General features: G+C 39.9%; 4 protein-coding genes across 6 annotated transcripts in view; all 4 read right to left on the bottom strand.

Annotated features, from left to right (window-relative positions):
- Window positions 1–692, bottom strand: part of zgc:112980 (uncharacterized protein LOC503706 homolog) — a 7,560-nt gene extending 6,868 nt beyond the window's left edge. For all 3 annotated transcript variants that reach the window (XM_017457802.3, XM_017457803.3, XM_017457801.3), the window contains exon 1: window positions 196–692. In XM_017457802.3, coding sequence (XP_017313291.1) covers window positions 196–313 — 118 coding nt within the window. In that variant the 5' untranslated portion in view covers window positions 314–692. The remainder of the gene's footprint in view (window positions 1–195) is intronic.
- Window positions 693–1,686: 994 nt separating this feature from the next.
- Window positions 1,687–6,350, bottom strand: ptcd1 (pentatricopeptide repeat domain 1). The gene is made up of 8 exons (XM_053676317.1): window positions 5,888–6,350; window positions 4,605–4,745; window positions 4,280–4,498; window positions 4,031–4,132; window positions 3,173–3,835; window positions 2,946–3,062; window positions 2,407–2,589; window positions 1,687–1,915 (listed from the first exon to the last, which is right to left on the bottom strand). Exons 1-8 carry the CDS (start codon window positions 6,224–6,226, stop codon window positions 1,727–1,729), a joined length of 1,953 nt encoding a protein of 650 aa, XP_053532292.1. The 5' UTR covers window positions 6,227–6,350; the 3' UTR covers window positions 1,687–1,726.
- Window positions 6,351–7,513: 1,163 nt separating this feature from the next.
- LOC108261698 (endonuclease domain-containing 1 protein-like) lies at window positions 7,514–9,355 on the bottom strand. The gene is made up of 2 exons (XM_017462511.3): window positions 8,955–9,355; window positions 7,514–8,495 (listed from the first exon to the last, which is right to left on the bottom strand). Exons 1-2 carry the CDS (start codon window positions 9,252–9,254, stop codon window positions 7,977–7,979), a joined length of 819 nt encoding a protein of 272 aa, XP_017318000.1. The 5' UTR covers window positions 9,255–9,355; the 3' UTR covers window positions 7,514–7,976.
- An 8,047-nt stretch (window positions 9,356–17,402) lies between these two features.
- On the bottom strand, window positions 17,403–19,868 carry LOC128629234 (uncharacterized). Its single transcript, XM_053676360.1, has 2 exons — window positions 19,037–19,868; window positions 17,403–18,512 (listed from the first exon to the last, which is right to left on the bottom strand). The coding sequence occupies exons 1-2, from the start codon at window positions 19,331–19,333 to the stop codon at window positions 17,688–17,690; spliced, it is 1,122 nt and encodes a 373-aa protein (XP_053532335.1). The 5' UTR covers window positions 19,334–19,868; the 3' UTR covers window positions 17,403–17,687.

The raw sequence follows: 19,868 nt of genomic DNA, 5'->3' as shown, positions 1-19,868 counted from the left end.
ACATATATATATATATATATATATATATATATATATATATATATATATATATACACACACAGTTTACATGAATACTGTTCAATTTAAAAGTGAAGATATGATACTATATAACTATAGATATATAGATAACAGTATGTACAGTAGCAGTGCTGTTACAAAACAGTTTATTTGTAATAAAGCTCAAAGTTTTGGCACCTTTGCTCTCTTCGTTTTCTTCCACTATTAAAACGGAGGAGCTGTCGAGCGCCCCCGTGTGGTCACCGCCTGCATCGTCATCGTCGCTCAGCACAATCACCTCGATGCTTGGATCCATTAGCCGCTTTAGCTCGCTAGCTTCAGCTACCTGTAACTTCTCGAACAGGTCAGATGACCGAGTGTCAGCTTTCTCCTCTGAAATCCCCGCTGCAGTCGGATTATTTTCTCTGAGAAAACCCGGAAATAAAGGAACTCACAGCGAGCTGCTGAAGATGGCTGTCCTACTGCACAGTTACCTTAATTATTACCGAAGCTAAAATAACGGAAATAAAAATACAACACTCTGTAAAAACAACTTCACAACCGGTGTAAATCCAAAACATGCTAATTAAACGTGACAAAGTAAACGGACATTATAAACAGACTGCGCTACTGTCGTGTCTTCAAACTTAGCGCTATATTGCAAAAAAAAAAAAAGGGGAAGTTCCGGTCGGAAATGACGTCACGACTGTAAAAAGGGGAGAGTTTTTTTTCTTTTGTGCATTTAAATAAGCGTTTTTGGTTGAACGTGAAAAAGAAAAAAAATCAACATTTTATTTAAATGTGCAATAGTTGATTATTATTTTTTTTATATAAATTTTATTTCGTACTTATACAAATAACCTACAAAATATGTAGAATATGATTTATTTATTTTTTTTAAATAACGGGTTAAGTCACAATTTTAGAACAAAAGTATTATGTGGCTGAGAAATCCCATGTGGAAACTTGACTTCCGGTCGGAATGCTGGTCTGTGATTGGACAGGGGTAATTTAGTCACGTTATAAACACGCTGTTGAGACTTGGGGGCGGAGCTTACGGAACATGGGCGTGAACTGTGAGTGGGGTTAAACGAGTTATTTTAAAATGACATTTTCCACAGATGCCTTCATATATCTCATTTCCATCCACTGATTTTATTTTTTATAAATAAATTGCTCAGCTTTTTCTTTATATAATGTTTTTTTTTTGTCATAGTATTTATATTTGTACCGTATGTACCATGTTTTTTTTTTTTTTAAATGTCTGTAACTCGACATTAATCGTTGAAACATCGATTGACCAATAAAGTGCGAGTGAAGTCAGTTCATGGTGAATTAACATACACAACATTCGTCCAATCTTCCTGTGTTGTTCTGCCGTCGTAGGCCGTCCTCTTCAAGGTTCCACGTGTTGTTCTTTCCGAGATGCTTTTCTGCTCAGCCTGTTGAGGAGATCCGCAGTGGACACACCCACACATTTCTTACGTTTTTGCTGTTTGGTGAGGGAGTTTCAGCTTTCCAAGAAATCGACAAGCGTCATCAAGAGAACAAATTGTGGACGCAAATTTGAAAACCGTATCATCGTATTGTACATAAAGTGTGTATAGCGCCCTCTCCAAAGCGTCCTATAGCGTCCTCTCTCTCACAAGAGAATATATTATATATAATTATCACTCCTCAGTTGAGTCATATGCTGTGAAAACTATTTATTTATTTTACATTTAGTGAATCAGCTCAGCTGACGCGGTTTATCGCTCCCACGTCCAGACTCCACTCCACCCGGCTCGATCTCGGTCTCGGGTTGGTGATATTTCTCCCATGGGTGTGGCGTCTCCTGTGCAGGCGTGAACTCCAGCCACTGCTTATAGAAACCACGGAAACCGTTGATCTTGTCCAAGTACGTGTTCTTCGACTTGTACTAGGAAGAGATTTACACACAAAAAAAAGAGAGTGAGAAAGAGAGAGAGAATAAACAGGATCATCAACTCAAGATGTTGTTTAGAGGAAGAATTCAGCTAAAAACGATACCAAATGGAGCAGAAAAAGATTTTTAAGATTTCTTTTAGCTGCGGTGCAAGTTTCACGAATCAAGAAATCTGTCTCGATTAGTGTTCGAGACCCCTCCCACTGATTTACATGTCTTATGCATATACCACGCCCCCTCGCTAACAAATCGCCAGCATTTTTTACAAGATGTGCAAAAATAAATAAATAAAAATGTACAACTCTAATTTATTTAAGAAATACGGAAGAAAGAAAAATACAACTTTGCATCCTGAAAAAATAGACAAATCCTCATTTGATACAAAGAAAAACGCTGAAAGAAATCAAATGGAAATGAATAAAATCACAAACAGAATAAAACAAAACTCTTGCTAGAATTTGCATATGCAAACGAGCGTAACTGACCTGGTCGTAGGTGGGAGGATACTGCGCGGCGAACTCCAGCTGCTTGATGATGACGTCGTTGGGTGAAACCTGCATCTGGTGCATCTGAAGCAGCAGCTCGTGCAGCCAGACGTAGTCCAAACGCCGCGTGGCCTGACCAATCAGAGCGCTGAACACGTGAGCGTTCGCCGTCACGCCGCACGCCTGACAAAACAAAACAAAAATAAACATTCGCTGTTTTAGTAATTTATAGTAATGTTGTAATCTCGTGTCACATACAGATGTTTACAAACGTGCACTTAATCCCTTAAAGCAATCTACTTTACATACAACGCTATCGAGAAGTATTGGCACATATTGATTTTTATAACAAAACGAGCAAAAACTAATAAATAAAAACGGCCGAAATTATTCATCTTTGTCCTAACAACAAAACATACTTTTTAGACCTACTGGTTTAAATCTCAGTGGGTTTTTTTTCTATTTGTCTTCATTTCTACGGAAGGTGCGTACGGAATTAACTTGAACTGATGGAAAAGGTCGAGGTCAGTTGTTCAGACCTCCATGTCGGCGAGGAGCTGGAGTCCGTCTTTCTGCGTGCGACAGGTCAGGGCCATGCTGCAGAACGTCCGAGCGTTTACACGCAACTTCCTCTCCAGCATCAGCGCCTTCGCAGCCTGAAACAGAGAGACAGGAGCTTTTACAAACTGTGTTTACGACGTTGTGCAGGTTTTGCGATTCACTTCCAAATAAAGATAAATAAAAAGATTAAAAAACGTGGTCTGACCTTGGCTCCCTCCACGTCTCCCACTTTAGCAGCTCTCCTGATCAGCGTATTAAAGAAACCCACGTCCAGCTTGACTCCGCCCTGATTGGCCACCTGGATCAGGCTGTGTACTGATTGGCTGCTGGGCTCCGTGACGTCGGCCAACAGCGTGAGAGTCTTGACGGTGGGCTTCAATCCCTCGTCGGACATTTTACTCAGGAAGCCGTCGAGGTCTCCGATCAGCGCCAGCCTATCGGACGCGTTGCTCGCTGTCGCCAAGGCGACCACATCCGAGTGACAGGTGCTCGGGTCCAGCAGGTTTGGGACCGACGGCGACGGAGGCGCCGGCTGTAGCGACGGCGACAGGCAAGGTGACGAGGAAGCAGGAATCGGATGAGTTTCTGTCGAGTCCAGAGTCGGCCGTGTGAGATCAGACGCCGTGTCGGTCAGCACGCGTCGCTCGAACGCATCCACGTCTAAAGGCTCCGGAGGACACGCCCCCTCTCTCAGCCTCGACCTCTGACCTCTTCTCTGAGCTGGGAGTTCGGACTCCTCCTGACCTCTCAGGAGTAATTTAGAAGCCAGGGCAGGATCGCCGATCCCACAATCCCTCGCGGCGCGCAGAAGGATGTTATAGTTCTGGACGTCTGGTTTTATTCCAGCTGTTAGCATCTGGTGCCACACCTGCAGGAGAACACCGCTTTCATTAGCTCTCATTAAGCTTACTTAGCGAACGAAAGAAAGAAACAGAAAGAGAGACACAAAGAGAGACAGAGCATAAAAGAAGACAGAAAAAAAGAAAGACAATGAACAGTGAGAGTGTGTGAGTGTGTGTGAGTGTGTGTGAGTGTGTGTGAGTGTGTGTGAGTGTGTGTGTACCTGTAGCGCGAGTCTGAAGCCCTGCTCCTTGTCCTCCACGCAGCACATCAGCAAGTACTGAAATGTCTCTTGTGTGATGGCCTGTCCGCTTTGTAGCATCTCCTACACACACACACACACACACACACACACACTTTGATAAAAACGCGTACCACATGGCAGCAATATTCCGGTCTAGTTTTAGAATATAAACGAGGAGTAAAACACGTCACGTATACAGAGTTCGTGAGCGTGTCGGGATGACGTTACCCGCAGCACTTGAAAACAAGCCTTCAGGTCTCCGGCCCGCGCCACCGTTTTGAGCAGTGCATGATGGGTAATGGCATTGAGAGGGATGTTTTTCCTGCGCAGTTCCTGACGCAGTTTCAGCGCCTGCTCCAGACCCGACTGCTTCCACGGAGACTCGGCGCAGGCGTTGAACAGAGCCGTGTAGGCCGCGCCCGAGGGCTCTAACCCGCGCTTCTTCATCTGGGGGAAAACATTTCAGACTTTATCATCATCATCATCACTGACTCTGTGTGTGTGTGTGTGTGTGTGTGTGTGTGTGTGTGTGTGTGTGTGTGTGTGTCCTCACATCATTGTAAAGTTTAAAGGCTTTTTTGATATATCCGACTCGTCCACATCCCCCAATCAGCACCGTGTAGTTATACTCCTCCGGCTGCAATCGCTCCCCTTTCAGCATGTCAACCTCAAACAGCGCTAATGCCTCAGATAACTGAGAGGAGAGAGAGAGAGCGAGAGAGAGAGAGAGAGAGAGATTGATGGAGCGATAGATAGATAGATAGATAGATAGATAGATAGATAGAGTAAATGAGATTTAGCCAGAGAGAAATTGGTGGATGAGAGACAGAGAGATAGACAGAATAAGAAGGGATGGATGAGAGAGAGAGAGAGAGAGAGAGAGAGAGAGAGAGAGAGAGAGAGAGAGAGAATAAGAAGGGATGGATGAGAGAGAGAGAGAGAGAGAGAATAAGATGGGATGAATGAGAGAGAGAATAAGAAGGGATGGATGAGAGAGAGAGAGAGAGAGAGAGAGAGAGAGAGAGAGAATAAGGGATGGATGAGAGAGAGAGAGAGAGAGAGAGAGAGAGAGAGAATAAGATGGGATGAATGAGAGAGAGAATAAGAAGGGATGGATGAGAGAGAGAGAGAGAGAGAGAGAGAGAGAGAGAGAATAAGGGATGGATGAGAGAGAGAGAGAGAATATAAGAAGGGATGGATGAGAGAGAGAGAATATAAGAAGGGATGGATGAGAGAGAGAATAAGAAGGGATGGATGAGAGAGAGAGAGAGAGAGAGAGAGAGAGAGAGAGAGAGAGAGAATATAAGAAGGGATGGATGAGAGAGAGAGAGAGAATATAAGAAGGGATGGATGAGAGAGAGAGAGAGAATATAAGAAGGGATGGATGAGAGAGAGAGAGAGAATATAAGAAGGGATGGATGAGAGAGAGAGAGAGAATATAAGAAGGGATGGATGAGAGAGAGAGAGAGAGAGAGAGAGAGAGAGAGAGAATAAGATGGGATGGATGAGAGAGAGAGAGAGAATAAGGGATGGATGAGAGAGAGAGAGAGAATATAAGAAGGGATGGATGAGAGAGGGGTTATTAAAGCGTTTTATTCTTCTTACACTACAGTAAGAGCGACACATTGTGCTTTTTATCCATTTATAGCTCCGTTTAATGTGAAACAACTTAGTTCTGATAGAGAAGATAAAGACATTAGCGCATTAATATAAAGCTGTGATTCGGAGCCGGAACTACTTTCAGAGCTGCTGTGTTAGAGAATCAAATGGAGAATTCGGTTCAATACACAGAGACACAATGGAGTTTAATGTTTATTTTTATAATCTTTCGCTCACTTTATCTTTCTTGAGCAGCTTCTTGCACTGCAGTAAATACCAGTACGGTGTGTTACTCTTCCGGTGCTTGGTTCTAAACCGGAAGTGGTAAGGTTCGTCCTGCTCCACTTCCGCGTCTATATGTTTCGCGTCCCGCTGCTCAGCGGACGTCTTCCGGAAAATCATCCTGGAGGAGAAAGTTCTAGAATAATCCCCGAACTGGACCTCATCTTCTTCTCCGGTTGGGTTTGGGACATTCGCGAACTTTCTCACAGCGATGTGACAGAAACACGGCGGAGAATTCCTCACATGAACAGCACTTCCGGCTCGCACAGTGTTCAACAACACACAGCGCAACATCACCACTTTAAATCACACACAAACACACTGGAGATGACCGCTAACACTGTCAGGAGTGATGCTCACCCCGTGTGTGTGTGTGTGTGTGTGTGTATACATGCGTTTCTGATGGAACTCAGTTACACCAGACGTAACAAGTCGATACACAGACTTTCGTTGAATAAATGTCTACTTTTTACTCAAGAATTAAAGCCAGACGTTAAAATTAAAAAGACACTTTAACATTATAAACCGTTATATAACGCACTATTATATAACGAAATGTGATTTTAGGTGTAAAATGTTTTAAAACCTCTTGATCGATGTGTTCAAATCGATTAATAGGGCTGTTTTAGTAAGGTCCTCTTTGTTGCTGTTACAGCGCCGCGTCACTGAGTGTAAACACACACACTGCTGCCGCCTAGCGGCAAGGAGCCATGATATCACATGAACTTGAAATAACAACACTTTATAATGCTAGGGTTTTTTTTTAAAACTATTAAAAAAATAGAATTTCAGAAAAAAATAATAATATGTAAATATTCTCATTCTGTCTCGTTCTAGATTATTTATCATTGCAGCATATCTCCATATGTTTATAAAATATTTTTGTACCACTCCACCAAACAACTTAGATTTTTAAAAGCGAATGATTTAATGTACTGTGTAAATGTTGTACCTGTGAAGAATATGTTTACATTTTTATATTTTCTATTTAAAAAAATAAATTTTCAGTTACACATTGCACACGGACGATCTATTTACTTTTTAAGAAGAGTGATATTTATAAACTGACAAAAATATATATATTCCTAAATAAAAGAAACTGGATTCGCTTAAACATGATTTATGCATGAAAGGGTTAAATGTGTTATAGTTGATTTGTTTTATATCATGCATGTGCAAATAACAAAATAATGTGATAAATATATAAATAAATAAAAGAATGGTTTAATCTATGGCATAAGGACAAGGCATTTTTCCTTTTAATAATCTTGAGCTTTTTTTTTTTTAACTCATGGTGGGGATTTCCCAGAATTTGTTTTGTTGTCTCTTATTAAAATGCACAATTCCTCATGATTTATTTCCAGTTCAGAAACTTTTTGTATGTAACCAGTCAGTTACGTCCTCCCGAAATCTAAGGTCAAAAATGACTCAAAAATGAATGTCCAGATGTTTGTAGATCTTTTTATTATTATTATTTTGCTCCAGAAAATATCTGTGAGATTCTAGTGTACATTTAATAAGTGTTAATGTCCCATAGCTATGCTCCAGATGTTATACGGCAGTAAGTAAGAGGAGACACGGTTTAATTGGATGCTCTTTATTGATGTAGAATTCTGCAGAAAATCAAACTGCAATTCAGTGATTAATAATAAATGATCTGATCCCAATTTAGTGACAGAAATAAACTGATTAAAAGTACAACAACATGTCAATCAACACATGAGTGATTTCTGATTAGTTTTCATTTTTTTAAGTGTATGTGTGTAGAAGTTGTTCCACTGAATGGGAAACATACAGGACAGACGCTGAAACCATTCAACACTCGGACTTTCCACTAGTTCAACATCGTTCCTGCTTTTGACGCTTTCGTGCGGCGTGTTTCCCCTTTCCAGCTGTTTGCATTTCTATTGTTTTATTTTGTGTTTGAAATTGTCGCGTCGTCGAGGAAACAAAGTGAAATTAAAAGGAGGTATGATGCTACAGAAATGTCCCCGATACAGCCGTGTTAACACAGATAGTTCACGCTTTTCTCCATATTCTGCATCTAACATCGACCACCAAACAAAGTGACAGTTCTCCCATACAGATTGTATAATTGACGCTCAAGATCTCTGTTGGTCATTGGGCCAGATACAACATTATTTATATTTTCTCCAATATATCCACCTGAGCGTCTGGGTATATTATTGTTATCAAGGCAGCAGAATGCCGTCCAGAAGTGACTGGGAATTTGCACTCTGTTATTCATTTTATAATTACCCGGCACAACCCCAGTTACTACAAATGCACTCAGGCCTACATTACGGCAAGATTCATTCAGAGAAACAGCCATTTTTCTTTCTGTCACCTTCCACTGCCCGCGGTTGAATGATAAATTCTGTGGAGCAGCGTTAGTCAGAGTGAAGGTGGCATCAGAACAGCTCTGTGAGGCGGCATGGAAAACTGGAGCCAGGTGTCCTCTATCATAGGGAGACCCGGCGTAATCGGCATTTACAGCCTGATTAACTATATTTCTCACAGCAGACTCAGTAGCCATGTTTGGCCCCAAGTTTCCATCTTCCAGCTACATAAGGGGAACACACACACACACACACACACACACACACACACACATATTACAATGCAAAAGTCTTGGGTACTCTATTTTTTCATAATACAAATTTTGACAGATGTGTATTTGATGATTTCTGCATTACTGGATCAGTTAAAAAAGATATTTAAATAATAATAATAATAATAATAATAATAACAATAATAATAATAATAATGATAATAATAATGTTTATTATTGTGGATTGTATTATAATATATTTTGTTTTATAAACAAAATATTATTGTATTTATTTTAAAATTTCTCTAAATTAATTAAAATAATAGTTATTCATTATTATTATGAGTGAGTGTTAAAATGATTTAATTATTTAATTGAAATATATTATTATTATTATTATTGATCATAAAAAAAGTTGCAGAAGTTATAAATTAAATAGTTATAAGATACAGTAACCTAAGTTGCGCTTACCTGAGGTTCAATATACCAGTTGTTCCTAGTTGTTCTATTACAGTCCACTCGTCCGGTAAACCTGTATGCTGAGTAAACTGGGATCCTGTACGTCGTGTCATAAAGTGTCGCGAATTCAGCTTTATTATTTAGAGTTTGACAGATCCGTTTAAAGCGATCCCCAGTAAAACCCGTGGGAGGAGAAACGACATCATTCGGAGTAGCGAAGAACCCTGGACAGCTCTTAGTAAAATCATTCACAACTCTAGCCAAACAGAGCGAGAGTGGAAGCAGAAGGAGAACCACACTGAGGAGCTTCATGATGGACGCAGACGTAGCAGAGGAACACAATGTTCACTGAACGACGAGTGCAGAAGAGTCTCAGAGTCAGAGACTTTATACAGACAACACGAGGCAGGCGTGATCAGCAGAGCTACATTACTGGCACTTCCTGATGCTGCAGAGACAGATGTGCACCTCCCTTATTGATCCAGGAATGCGTCTGACTGCAGAATCAGGACACGCCTTTAATGGTGTTGTCATTGTTCCGTGTTGGAAAAACAACAGCGAAGGACAATGAAAGCAACAGCAGTGACTATGTTCGGTGGAAAGATGGGAAATTGGTGATTCACTTTCTGTATTTCAGTAATCCATGAAGGTGAACTTGGAAATCAAGTACGCCAAAGTAATCAGTGTGTTCATGTGGGGGGTTTCAGAGGGCAGGTGTGTTATCGTATCACACATACACACACACACACACACACACACACACACACACACACACACACACACACTTTCTTTTGGGCTGTAATGTCAGTGACTATGTTAACATGGACAGCAGTAATCTAACTATTCACCTTACTCTGAGTAAGATAATAATGTGATTAAGGTGTTTACATGATTCGCTTTTAGAATACTCCTGTCATGTACCTGGTTTACATGTTCTAGAACATAATTAGACTCTGGTTTCCTCCCCCAGTCCAAAGACATGCATGGTAGGCTGATTGGCGTGTCTAAAGTGTCCGTAGTGTATGAATGGGTGTGTGAGTGTGTATGTGATCGTGCCCTGCGATGGATTGGCACTCTGTCCAGGGTGTACCCCGCCTCGTGCCCCATGCTCCCTGGGATAGGCTCCAGGTTCCCCCGTGACCCTGAAAAGGATAAGCGGTATAGAAGATGGACGGATGGAGAACATAATTAGATTAACAGCCAGCGTCATTATGTCACCGCGCCATGCCGTCCGACATCCCTCCAGAATTTCACGTGTCAACATACAGTTGGTCTTCGTTATGGGACCGTATACAGTTTTGGGTGTTTTTATTAATTTTTTTACGAATGCTTTAAGTGCAGTTAATTATTTGTCGTGCTGTACGTGCTAATAGACAACTGCTTGAAGCCATGGGTGTGTCCCAAATTGCTTAGATAAAGAAATTTCTGTTAACCCTGACGGTGCCACTTCACTCCTTCGTCCATCTGGGTTCACGGGTGCTTCTTTCACTCATTTCTCACTGCTTGATTCCGAGGCTCTCACAAGGAAGGTATCCAGCATGAAATCTACCACTTGCTTGCTGGATCCAATTCCCACAAACCTATTTAAATCGTGCGTCGATGTTTGGTGCCCTGCTATCCTCGGCATTATAAATGAATCACTGGAGTCTGGGGTCGTTCCAGCAGTACTAAAGCCTGCTGCTGTTACACCTGTACCAAAGAGAGAAAATGTTTCCGTGGATGATTTTAACAATTTTCGTCCCATCTCAAATCTTCTGTTTTTGGCAAAAATGCTTGAGTGTGTTGTTGCCTCTCGACTATGTAATCATCTTACAATTAATAACCTCTTTGAACCCCTTCAGTCAGGTGTTCGTAAATTTCACAGCACTGAAACGTCGCTGGTCAAAGTTACCCATGACTTGTTGATGGCCTCTGATTCTGGAGCTACTTCCATTCTTATGCTTCTTGATCTTGGAGCTGCTTTCGATACTGTGGCTCATGGTCTTTTACTTACCCGCCTTGAAAGAGTTTTTGGTGTGTCCGGGACAGTTTTAAACTGGTTTAAATCCTATTTTACTGACCGTTCCCAGTTTATTTCTATGGGTGGTTACAGGTCTGACACTAGCTCTGTGCTCACTGGTGTTCCTCAGGGTTCAGTTCTAGGCCCTCTACTCTCCAATATTTATCTATCTCCACTTGGGCATCTGCTGCGAACGCTCGGCCTCCGTTATCACTTCTATGCTGACGATACCCAAATCTCCATTCACTCAAAATCTGGTGAAGACCTTGATGTTTGTTTTCTTTCTGACTGTATTTCTGAGATGAAAACATGGATGAATAATACCTTTCTGTGCCTGAACAGCGGGAAAACCGAAGTTATGCTAATAGGCTCCCGTCACCAAATTCACAAAGAGTCTCCACTGTCTCTGTTTGTTGGTGGCTCTGTTCTAGAGACCCAAAGTAAGATGAGGAACCTCGGAGTAATTTTCGATACCAGTCTTACATTTGATTCTTTTGTTCAGAGCACCGTTAAAACATCCTTCTTTCACCTCAGAAATATAGCCAGACTGCGCCAATGCTAAACTTCTCTGTAGCTGAAAAGTTGATTAATTCATTTGTTGTCACTCGGCTGGATTACTGTAACAACGTTTTAGCCGGAGTTTCTAAAGCCACAATTAACAAACTGCAATATGTTCAGAACTCTGCCGCCCGGATCCTGACGCTAACCAGGACATGTGAACATATTACTCCTGTTCTGGAGTCCTTGCACTGGCTCCCGGTCAGGTTCCGTGTCCATTTTAAGATCATGATGTTGACATACAAGGCATTACATGGATTGGCTCCGCAATACTTATCTGGCTTATTAATCCCTTACACCCCAAATCGCACAATGTAATCTGTTCAATGTAATTAACTGTTCCAAACACACCTAAAATCTATGGGTGACAGGGCTTTTCTGTCTATGCTCCTTCACTTTGGAACTCTCTTCCTCCTGAACTCAGGGAAGCCCAGACTCTTGGCATTTTTAAAGCTCTTCTCAAGACTTTTTTAAACTTGCATTCGACTGCTGATGTCTTTTTATGATTGTTCTTTAGTTACTTTTATTATTAATGTTGTTGTTATTCTAATTAACTTTTATATGTTTTATTTTTCTGTGGATTGTGATTTTATGTACAGCGCTTTGAGAAGCTGCTTTTAAAGGCGCTTTATAAAATAAAGTTTCATAATATTATTATTATTATTATTATTATTATTATTATTATTATTATTATTATTATTATTATTATTCTAACTCTTCTACTACAGTATGTCAGATATCCTGAAAGGTGTGTGACTATAATCTGGGTAGAATCTTACATTTGTGTATAAATCATGCACTTTTTACACGGTCACTTCCTGACTAATAACGTTATAATGTAAAGGTTCTGGTGAAACACCTTCTGGTTATGCTGAAATTCCTTTTAATATGATGCATGGACAATTAATATGCATTCCACACAATTTCATACATACAGTGTGTGTGTGACATAACATGTGCATAATGTCCTACAGGCCGCTCATACACAGACCGATACAGACTCTTTTTGTGTGAGACAGATTTGTTGCTGCATAAGACACAACCACAACCCACACAGAGTTGCTAAATTGCTAACTTGTAGGCTAAGCACAAAAAAACACCCCAGGCAGTTTTCAGATGATGGTGTGGGTTACCATGAGACATTTCTACACAAGCTGCTGAGCTCACTGCACTGACACAAGCTTGTCTTCACGCACAAAATCAGACTGTTAACTAACTCATTTCTGGCATTATTATTATCATTTCGTAATGAACATAATTATTAGACTTTGTTATATACATCGTTAGATACTGTACATAAAATGAAATGCTCTGTGACCTTTTATGACGGATGGAACAGAGTATCTGTGTCATGAAATCAGTAAGAGAACTCTGAACTACAGTTCCCAACAGCCACTGCTTCAGTGTCTCATGAGCACCTGCACCTGATTCACGTTCCTGGTAATTAGCAGTCATATATATAGCCACTGTTTGCACTGCTTCCTCGTCTTACGTATCGTCTATCCGTGCTTTTGTCCACGTGGCGATGTTTAGTTTCGCCGCAGTATTTTGCCTCGTGTTATTGTGTCTTTGTTTTTTGTCTGTTTGTTTATTAAATGTTCGAAATCTGCGATTGCTTCCGTCTCTACCTTTGAATCGTGACAATCTGGGGACTATTTCAAAATATGAGATGACTTCATTTGTTTAAACTTTTTCATTGGTTGTGTTGTGTTGTTTATCGTGGGTCTTTATGAAAATGCAGAAGTGAACAGACATCATGTCACGCTGCAGTATGGGATGGACATGCCTTTTTAAAAATACATATATATATATATATATATTTGGGGAGGATAGTGATCACAAAGGCGAGGTAATACACACACACACACTTTAATGCATATGTGGTTTTTTTTAAAAAACTATTTAAAGAAAACAACATTTTTAGAATTTCAGAAAAAACAATAATATGTAAATATCCTCATTCTGGCTCTGTTAGGGAATGAGACTAGAAGCAGAAGCAATCGCAGATCAAAGTCTTTATTCGCAAATTGAAGTCAATAAACAAGAAGCGCGGTCTAGACTGGAAGAGATAATCGATGTTAAACATGAAACTGGATGCGAGGCATGGAACAGAAACAGGACACGAAAACACGACCACTAAGCATACTTAAACGTCTTCACCTATACATTCACTTATTCAGTTAATACTGCGCAAAGTGCACAGCAACACGAGAGCTTTAAATAACAAACATAATTACGCTTGAACATAGACAGCTAGGACATCAACCAATGCCTGAACAGGAAGAGAACAGAACCAAAACAATGGCACTTGTCCAGTGGAAATAGTTCTCATTCCATGATCTCGTGCACGTGCGTGCTCTGCAGCCGTCCATGTGTGACAAGTTGAGATGTGTTAAGTTAAACAGTCCAATGTTTAAAAATAAAAAAAGTGTTTATTTTTTGTTCCATTTGTATGTGTTAATACATTGATGATTCAAGTGAGTATAACGCTGATCAATCATCTATTAGGATGGTATTAATCCTGCGCTCTGGGATCGATTGCTTTAGTCTCCGCCCAAATACCTGGAGGAAAAGCGGTAATTTTCCACTCTAGTAAAGCTCTCGTCGAAGTAACACCGACAGTCATGCTTGTGACTTACTTCTACTCTATATAGATAGGGGGACAACACATGCACGTCGATGCCACAGCGCCATCTGCCGGCGAGATCATTACAGCACCCCCCTCCGACAACGGTCCTGGACCCCTGTGTAATCTGTCTTTTAACGCATCAGGAAATAGGGCGGCCTCTGCCGGGCCGCAGACAGGCGGAGCACCACCCCCAGCAGGGCAGGGGCACTGGGCAACGTCCACCGCAGGGCTGGAACGCTGGGCGACATCCACCGCAGGACTGGAACGCTGGGCGATGTCCACTGTGGGGCTGGAACGCTGGGCGACGTCCACCGTGGGGCTGGACAACGGGACAGCCGCCTCGGCAGGACAGGACAGCAGAACAGCCTCCTCGGCGGGACAGGAGAGCGGGACAGCTTCCTCGGCGGGACAGGAGAGCAGGACTTACTTACCTTAAGACTGATCTGTTCCTATACTTTTGCTCACCTAAAATTGGGGGTGGTCTGATACAGAAGGGTCTGTGTTTTATGGTGTTTAACACTGTTTAAAGTTGTCTGGGGAACTTCTAGCTTCACTTCTGCAAGTGGCATTGTTGCAAAACTGCAAAACTTAAAAATGATGATCTGGTCATGATCCACCTGTAGAAGTCACTAGTAAGTCATTATAATGCGTTGGAGCATGCCGTGTAATAAACCCAATGTTTAGGGAGTTGCATGCTCCTCCGGGTGATGTAAACCCTGGATGTTCTCCTGATAGAAGCTTGAGGTCGCTGCTCTGGAATCTTCTTCTTCATTATGGTGAGAATTCTTCTGTGGTCAGCTGTGGAGGTCTTCCTCACCCTACTGGTCCTTTAATGGTTACAAAGCTCATCAGTTCTCTCGTTCTTCTTAATAATGTTCCAAACAGTCGATTTCGGTCAATCTGAGGTCTCTGATGGTTTTTTTTCTTATTTCTCAGTCTTATAAAGGTTTCCTTGACTTCCACACCTGAGTAATCAGAAACACCGCGAAGCCCTACGTCCCAGACTTCACGGTGCCACGAAGAGGGGGCTTATGTATAAAAAAGTGCTGTAATTTATAAATGGTTTTGACTTAAATGTATAAAATATCCGTTATTAAGATCTGAGAATGTATCCTGTGACCACACGTGAATTGTTAGAGTGCAAATTTCAAACTGTGGAGTACAGAGACAAAAATATTTTAAAAATCCCAAACACTACAGCGCGCGCTGTGTAATAGAAACTGTACGCAGTGTACCTGAGGCTACTGAGGCATTATTGAAGGCAAAGGGTTATCACACTAATATATATACACAGTGGCAAGAAAAAGTATGTGTTCCTTTTGGAATTTCATGGTTTTCTGAATAAATTTGTCATGAAATGTGATCTGATCTTCATCTAAGTCAAGAGTATTAACAAATATAATGTGCCTAAAATAATAACACAAAATAAATTCTGATCTTTCATGTCTTTATTGAGAACAACCAAAAAAAAACCCTCATAGTGCTTTTGGAAAAAGTATGTGAACCCTTGAGTTCACAGACAGACAGATGTGCACATACAGGCATACACACTCAGAGAGACACACATGCACAAGTGGAGACAGACAGATACACACTCAGCCAGACAGACAGGCTTGTGTGTAGACAGACCGACAGACCCACAAGCACGCAGACAGACAGATGCATATCGAAAGACGGGCAAAGTCATAGTTAGAGGCATGCACACACACACACACACACACACACACACACACACACACACACACACACACACACACACACACACACACGTGTTAGACTTTTATTTGTGCACATAACATTGAAATGATCTACAGAGTGTGTTATTTCTGCTTCATCTGACCGAGCTTCTTCCACAGGCTTTTGACAGCTTCATTTATTTTACTAACCACCAGATGGCGCTGTTTTCGACACTGTCCAAGATAACACATAACAAGTCGATACACAGATTTTCGTTGAATAAATTTCTACTTTTTACTCAAGAATTAAAGCCAGACGTTAAAATTAAAAAGACACTTTAACATTATAAACCGTTCTATAACGCACTGAAATGTGATTTTAGGTGTAAAATGTTTTAAAACCTCTTGATCGATGTGTTCAAATCGATTAATAGGGCTGTTTTAGTAAGGTCCTCTTTGTTGCTGTTACAGCGCCGCGTCACTGAGTGTAAACACACACTGCTGCCGCCTAGCGGCAAGGAGCCATGATATCACATGAACTTGAATAACTAACACTTTTTAATGCAAAATTGTTGTTGTTGTTGTTGTTGTTGTTTTTCCTTTTTAAAAAAAAGGGGGAAAAAAGAGTATTTTTAGAATTTCAGAATGCAGCATATCTCCATATGTTTATAAAATATTTTTGTACCACTCCAACAAACAACATTTCAGTTACACATTGCACACGGACGATCTATTCACTGTTTAAGATGAGTGATATTTATAAACTGACAATAATATATATATATATATATATATATATATATATATATATATATATATATATATGTTAATGAATAAAAGGAGCTGGATATGCTTATACGTACATTATGAAAGTGATAAACGTGTTATAGTTGATTTGTTTTATTTCCTACTTGTACAAATAACAAAATAATGTGATAGATATATAAATAAATAAAAGAATGGTTTAATCTATGGAATAAAGACAAAAGTCTGCACACATTTCAAGTTTAGATTTTTATATTATTTATTTTAATTAATGAAGAGGGGAGAAGAGAAAAATGACCGGCAGTGTGGGATATTACTTCCATCATGTGCTGACAAGAAGTTTTACAGACCAGGCACAAGATTTAAAACACACACTTGCAGTAAAGCAAAATGTGTTAGTTTTTATTAATCACAGTAAAAAACAATCTACTTAAAGTCTAAAATAAAATAAATAAAAATAATTCTCTCTGAAGATTACATTTATCAAATAAATATTTAAGAGGGGTTTTTTGGGGGGCATTTTTCCTTTTAATAATCTTGAGCTTTTTTTTTTTAACTCAGGGTGGGGATTTCCCAGAATTTGTTTTGTTGTCTCTTATTAAAATGCACAATTCCTCATGATTTATTTCCAGTTCAGAAACTTTTTGTATGTAACCAGTCAGTTACGTCCTCCCGAAATCTAAGGTTTTTAAAAACAAAACAAAAAAATGACTCAAAAATGAATGTCCAGATGTTTGTAGATCTTTTTATTATTATTTTATACATTTAATAAGTGTTAATGTCCCATAGCTATGCTCCAGATGTTATACGGCAGTAAGTAAGAGGAGACACGGTTTAATTGGATGCTCTTTATTGATGTCGAATTCTGCAGAAAATCAAACTGCAATTCAGTGATTAATAATAAATGATCTGATCCCAATTTAGTGACAGAAATAAACTGATTAAAAGTACAACAACATGTCAATCAACACATGAGTGATTTCTGATTAGTTTTCATTTTTTTAAGTGTATGTGTGTAGAAGTTGTTCCACTGAATGGGAAACATACAGGACAGACGCTGAAACCATTCAACACTCGGACGTTCCACTAGTTCAACATCGTTCCTGCTTTAAATTTCTTTACAATTTTCTACATTTATTTGGTTTACAGTCTTTGGTTCCTTTTTTACGCTTTGATGCCTTTACAACTAATTGTTTTTCCATTGGTTCAGTTTCTGTATAACATTCTCCAGCAAACAAAGTGAAGCGGAAATCAGGGATGTTATTGACATGTATCTTATACAGCTGTGTTAACTCTGTCTCCATGTTCTTCACACTCCTGGGATACACTACAAACTCATCCTTTTCTTTTACAGAGTCATCCTTTTCTTTTTCAGACTCATCCTTTTCTTTTACAGACTCATCCTTTTCTTTTACAGACTCATCCTTTTCTTTTACAGACTCATCCTTTTCTTTTACAGACTCATCCTTTTCTTTTTCAGACTCATCCTTTTCTTTTACAGAGTCATCCTTTTTTCCATAAAATGCACCTGAGCGTCTGGGTATATTATTGCTATCAAGGCAGCAGAATGCCATCCAGAAGTGACTGGGAATTCGCACTCTACCTTCATTTTTCAATGTATCAGGACCCGGCACAACCCCAGTTACTACAAATGCACGCAGGCCTACATTAAGGCAAGATTTGGTCAGTGTGTCATTCATGCTTTTTTCTGTCCTCATCCACGTATTGCGGTTGAACATTGCCGCCTGTGGAGCAGCGTTGGTCAGCGTGAAGGTGGCATCAGCACAGTTCTGTGAGGTGGCATGGAAAACTGGAGCCAGGTGTCCTTTATCATAGCCAGAATATTTATAATCTCCGTTCACAGCCTGATTAACTATATTTACACCTTGTTTTCTCACAGCAGACTCAGTAGCCATGTTTGGCCCCAAGGTTCCACTTTCCAGCTACATAAGGGGTACACATACATACACACACACACACACACACACACACACACACACACACACACACACACACACACACATTACAGTGCAAAAGTCTTAGATACTCTATTTTTTCATAATACAAATTTTGTCTTAGATGTGTATTTGATGATTTCTGCATTACTGGATCAGTAAAAAAGACATTTAAATAATAATAATAATAATAATTATTATTATTATTATTATTATTATTATTATTATTATAATGTTTATTGTTGTGGATTGTATTATAATATATATATTTTTATAAACAAAATATTATTGTATTTATTTTACAATTACTCAAATTTAATTAAAATAATAGTTCTTCATTATTATTATGAGTGGGTGTTAAAATGATTTAATTATTTAATTAAAATATATTATTATTATTATTATTATTATTATTATTATTATTATTATTATTATTATTAATGATCATAAAATAAGTTGCAGAAGTTATAAATTAAATAGTTATAAGATACAGTAACCTAAGTTGCGCTTACCTGAGGTTCAATATACCAGTTTCCCATCCTTCTTTTACACTTCATTAGTCCGGTAAACCTGTATGCTGAGTAAACTGGGATCCTGTTCTCCGTGTCATAGAGTGTCGCGAATTCAGCTTTATTATTTAGAGTTTGACAGATCTTTCTAAAGCGATCCCCAGTAAAACCCGTGGGAGGAGAAACGACATGATACGGATTAGCGAAGAACTGTGGACAGCTCTCAGTAAAATCATCCACGACTTCAGCCAAACAGAGCGAGAGTGGAAGCAGGAGGAGAACCACACTGAGGAGCTTCATGATGGACGCAGACGTAGCAGAGGAACACAATGTTCACTGAACGACGAGTGCAGAAGAGTCTCAGAGTCAGAGACTTTATACAGACAACACGAGGCAGGCGTGATCAGCAGAGCTACGTTACTGTGTCCGTCCTCCTACAAACAGGAAGCTACAGATAAGGAAAGAACACACACGATATAAAGAACACACGACGCCACATGAAACGATTACACACAGCTCCAAACATGTCTGGAACTCCAGGAGAACCTACTGCGCGCCTCATGCAGTGATTAGAAACAGCGTCAGTGTATACAGCTCTGTTACTGGATGTTGGGGTTCAGGAGGATTACTCAGAAGATCCACGGCTGCAAATAAAATGTACAAAAACAGTTCCCAGAAGATGTGTAGAAGTTATTAGAAGTAGCTTGTGGAACTTTTAGCTTCACTTCTGTAATTGGCATCATTGCAGGACTGCACAACTTTCCAGTTCCTTTATGTTGAGCAAGCAGCAAGACTCCGTGATGCAAAGGCAAAAGCGTTTATCCGCTTTCTGTTA

Source organism: Ictalurus punctatus, chromosome 26 (genome assembly GCF_001660625.3).
Source record: "Ictalurus punctatus breed USDA103 chromosome 26, Coco_2.0, whole genome shotgun sequence".
NCBI lineage: Eukaryota > Metazoa > Chordata > Actinopteri > Siluriformes > Ictaluridae > Ictalurus > Ictalurus punctatus.
Note: the sequence above shows the minus strand (reverse complement) of the source record. Positions and strands in the feature narration are given on the sequence as shown.

Coding starts and splice junctions, on each gene's coding strand:
- ptcd1 (XM_053676317.1), bottom strand. CDS start 6,226: ATGTTGCGCTGTGTGTTGTTGAACACTGTGCGAGCCGGAAGTGCTGTT. Junction 3,836..4,030: donor GCTTCAGACTCGCGCTACAG/GTACACACACAC, acceptor GTTCTCCTGCAG/GTGTGGCACCAGATGCTAAC. Junction 1,916..2,406: donor ATCCTCCCACCTACGACCAG/GTCAGTTACGCT, acceptor ATCTCTTCCTAG/TACAAGTCGAAGAACACGTA.
- LOC128629234 (XM_053676360.1), bottom strand. CDS start 19,333: ATGAAGCTCCTCAGTGTGGTTCTCCTCCTGCTTCCACTCTCGCTCTGT. Junction 18,513..19,036: donor ACTGGTATATTGAACCTCAG/GTAAGCGCAACT, acceptor CCCCTTATGTAG/CTGGAAAGTGGAACCTTGGG.
- LOC108261698 (XM_017462511.3), bottom strand. CDS start 9,254: ATGAAGCTCCTCAGTGTGGTTCTCCTTCTGCTTCCACTCTCGCTCTGT. Junction 8,496..8,954: donor ACTGGTATATTGAACCTCAG/GTAAGCGCAACT, acceptor CCCCTTATGTAG/CTGGAAGATGGAAACTTGGG.